Source organism: Papilio polytes, unplaced genomic scaffold, assembly GCF_000836215.1.
Source record: "Papilio polytes unplaced genomic scaffold, Ppol_1.0 DF823288.1, whole genome shotgun sequence".
NCBI lineage: Eukaryota > Metazoa > Arthropoda > Insecta > Lepidoptera > Papilionidae > Papilio > Papilio polytes.
The window spans coordinates 2,450,462-2,454,894 of NW_013525916.1; the positions used below are offsets into that span (position 1 = coordinate 2,450,462).

The 4,433-nt window shown below is 37.2% G+C and overlaps 1 protein-coding gene across 1 annotated transcript in view; it reads right to left on the bottom strand.

Annotated features, from left to right (window-relative positions):
• The window catches only part of LOC106105039 (bumetanide-sensitive sodium-(potassium)-chloride cotransporter), a 19,927-nt gene that overhangs the window by 14,875 nt on the left and 619 nt on the right, over window positions 1-4,433 (bottom strand). The window contains exons 2-4 of the mRNA XM_013285257.1: window positions 3,370-3,484; window positions 505-664; window positions 7-132 (exon numbers count right to left, since the gene is read on the bottom strand). Coding sequence (XP_013140711.1) covers window positions 7-132; window positions 505-664; window positions 3,370-3,484 — 401 coding nt within the window. The remainder of the gene's footprint in view (window positions 1-6; window positions 133-504; window positions 665-3,369; window positions 3,485-4,433) is intronic.

The window sequence follows — 4,433 nt, forward strand, 5'->3', positions numbered from 1 at the left end:
ACAAGGAATAGTTACATTGTATTGTTAAATTCTTACCTCCTTTAATAACTCCATTGGTGCTGATAGCGGACATTGAGAGCGCAGTTATAGTCGTCACCACAGATGTCGTCAGAATCAGGAGCATCGCTTGTACTATTCACGTTAAAGAAATTACCGTTTTTTTTATATTTACAAACTATGAATACAACACATGGCAGGTACACATTATGCTAGGACAGCGTTCAAATCAGCTATAGCATACAACTGGCATAATATAGACGCTAACTGACGTCAAAGTATCAGAACAAACCATGACAACTGTCCAACTTTACTGGCATAACTAAAAATATAATCGCTAAGCCGTAATTTTGTATAAAAGATTTGTACTAAAGGGGGTATTAAAATGACCTTAAGGACTCTAATGGCAATTTATTGCTTTATATGACACTGACCATTTTTAAGCTATCTGAGCCTCTATCAGCCAGTGGTGGGACAGGTCCTAAGGGTGGAATATCTAATACTAACTGATTCCCGCCTGACCGACGACCCAGGAGAGTCGGAGGAAGAGCATAACGCCCCATATGTTGAGAAGACAACGCATCAGCACGCCTTTGATCCAACCGAACTTGATATTGGGGGTGGGCAGCGCCGGACTATCCATATCCTTCTCCAGGGTCTGGCCTGGCTGGAAACACATGCATTTTAGTGATTTATATTTTAAAAAGTATAAAACGTATAATTAGCCTAGATTTAATTGTATTTCGGTAGGTAAATCACTTTAGTAAAAGAAATTATATCATCAAGGTTTCTATTGCAGTGTTGCCAACATAAGAAATATTGCCGTGAGCATTAAGAAGTTAGGGATATAAATAGTTAGTGATATTTAGGAGTTTTACTTCTTCTAAATTCATTTTAGAATATTCAACTCCTTATTTTTACCATCACTTAACGTTACATTAGATTATATTTAACTAGCTTTCGCCCGCGACGCCATTCGGGTGCCATAAAAAAAGTGAGTAACCTATATGTTCTTCCAGACTATCCTCTACATCTATGACGAAATTCATCGAGATCCGTTCAGCAGTTTAGGCTACAAACTCTAACAAACATCCATCTAAACTTTCGCATTTATATATTAGCAGGATTATTAAAACACACAAGAGGAACAGTCAAAGTTATAATAAAACTGATTACGATTTAATGTACTTTATCTGACCGGTATTTAACTGGCTTCTAAAGCTTTTAACTTAATTAAACTTGTTCACGCGACGAGGTCATAGATAGGCGTAAAAACATGTGGTTACACCATGTGTTACTAGATAAAGCGATTAAACTATTTATACAATAATATATCACTTAAAACGCTGTACTAGCAAAAAATACGAGACAATTAGTGTGGTATTCTCGCATCAAACCTGCACTAAGGGAAACTAGAGTAGGTAGTAGTAGTAGCACGTAGAATAGTTACTCTAACTGCGGTATTTAATACGTCTATCATAAAATTTAAGTCATCAACTGTAACATTCTCGTATTAGTAAAAACATATTAGTCATACTACTATGTGGTCAGATATGGGACACCGCCTACATACAACCCTTGACCTTACAACTGTCAATTAACAGACGCTTGGATAATGCACAATGCAACTATTCGTTATGTGGTTCATAGGATGCGATTAGTGACGTTCGCAGCGCCCCCTGGCGATGAAAATATGGTTTATACCTAGCACCTTGACCACTCTACTATACCTTGACTTCATCATCATCATCATCAGTCTTTATCTGCCCACTGTTGGGTATAGGCCTTCCCCAATACCTTCCTCAGATTGCGGTCCTCCGCCTTCCGCATCCAACGATTTCCCGTCGTGCGCACTAAGTCGTCGGTCCACCTGGGTGGAGGACGCCCTACGCTCCGTGACTTCAATTAGTCAAAATTATTCTATACTTTAACCGTGACCCCTTCGCAGGGGATGTATAAAAAAGTTAGTACGCAGCTAAGTATGCTCTACATCTATGCCAAATTTCATTGAGATCCGATTCAGGCATATAGCCAGCAAACTCTAACAAACATCCATCAAAACTTTCGCATTTTTAGTAAGATTTTTGTCGGATGTAATTGTGAATTAAACTTCAAATATACAAACAAAACAACTTATACAAGAAATTTGGATATCATAATATTTTAAAAAGCCCCTTACGATTACGAACGACATATTTGCAGGTGTTTCGGCAGGTGGAAACCAAGGTTAAACGTAACTGTGCTACGACGTAGAAGAAATACAAGAAGGTAATAAAGTACCAATTAGGTAATTAAACAGGCCAATTATCTACAATTGTCTTCTACCTGAACAGTTGCGTCACGAGACAAACAAGCCCTAATTCTTCCTTCGCTGTTTACGAAGCGTATTTTCTACAACTCCTTATGATAACTTCTGTATTCAGAATTACTAACAAATCCTTAGTTTAGATTCCACATAGGTAACTACCACCAGTGTTATTCTGTGATGAAATATTAAAGAAGTTTAAGTACAAAGATTTTTACACAAGAATAAATCAGTCGAAATCTACGATATTTAACAACATAATTGGTTATAGAGGTTGCAGCATAACGAGTTCTACGTGCAACTTAGAACAATTAAAAAGGCAGCTCCTCAATAAGGTATGATTGTGACATAAAGAGGCAAGGTCAAATATTGATCGCTTGTAACCAAACAAACTTTATAGAGGCACCTGAATAAACAAGAATGTATCGATTTATCATAGACAGTGACACAAGAGCAGAAATAAAGGGTTTCCTTTTAAATGTTACTCACAAATCTATCACCTATGGATTTTAGTAAATTCGCGGAAAAGAGAAAGCTCTTTACTACATTCTTTATCTTACTAATATTATAAATATGAAATGTTGTAGGCTGTTTGTTAGTTTGTAGCCTAAACTGTTGAACAGATCTCGATGAAATTTGGCATACATGTAGAGGTTAGTTTGGAAAAACACATACGCTATTCAATTTTTTTTATTCAACGAAGACGGAGTCGAGGGCGAAAGCTAATTAAACACATTTTGATTTTTCGCTCTAACGATAAAACAAAACTTGTCAAATAATAGGTCAAATATCTATTCAATTTTACCCTATAGAAAATTCTAACCAGACTGCAGACATCATAGATTGCATTTAAGTTATGTCCTGCTCTACACAAAGTCGCTAGATGAAACAGAGATGTTTATATCCATGTATTAGTCCATAACATCAGCACCAGCTCGTATACGTCCCACCAAGGGGCTCGGACACTACCCTAAGTAAGGGGTGTCCATGCCAGTCAAGTGCTCAAACCCCTGAGGCACCGACGCTCTTACCTAATGTATAACAGAGTAATATTGGTATTATCTGACCTTCCTTGAGAGCGAGGCGTTGTGCAGCTCGTCGAGCGTGGGACGAGGCGCCGCGTGTAGAGACAGCACGTTCCTGTAGTTATCCAGCCTCGGCAGTGCTTCCCGTGTGAAGTGCCTGGGAAACAGTTAAGCGAAACCATTACCACTATTACGTTAGTATTTGCACTTAGCGGTTTTGCAGTAAATACGTAAATCTGTTGCGACCCTACCTAGTGGCTAAACCTCAGGACTCTATAAAAATCTGCTAGCCCCTAAGTGGTAGGTAATTATACTAGTCTTACTAATAAGTGCGAAAATCAAGACGGATAGATGCGTGAATGTTTTTTTCCTACATATCTCCAAAAAAAGGTTTAAAACATCTGGATTAAATAAGACACAGAACAGAACACATAGGGTAGTTACTAAATTTATGTTAAATTCCGAATAGACAAATCCGCAGGGAAGAGCTCGTACGGACATAAAATTGAAGGTTCCTTCCCTTCTTGTAGTGTAAGTTGAAAAGGTAACTTATTTATATAAAAAGTTGTTTAATTACTTTCTTAATGAAAATGCAATTTCTGTTGTTTTGATACAAATTTTCTATTGTTATTATGCTTGGCATACATTATTTTGTTACTAGCTTGGATTCTTATTAAAACACATCGATAGATGACGTCAGTCACATTTAGTACAGGTTCTGAGAATTTTATACAAGCTGACCGGAATTATTTTTAGTTGATCGTTAAATTATTTATCAACATTCAATATATCATTCTTTTATTTAAAGCAATCTTACTAATATTATAAATGCGAGAATTTAGATGGATGGATGGATGGATGGATGTTTGTTAGAGTTTATAGTCTAAACAGCTGAACGGATCTCGATGAAATTTAGCATAGATGTAGAGTAGTCTGGAAGAACACATTGGCTTCTTAGTTTTTTTTAATTTCACGCGGATGGAGTCGCAGGCGAAAGCTAGTACGAGAGTAGACGTAAATATTGAACCTGATAGCTTTGACCTATATTCTCGCACAACTGTTTAGTCGCGCTTTGATTCCTATGAGCTTATATGGAGGTGCGCACA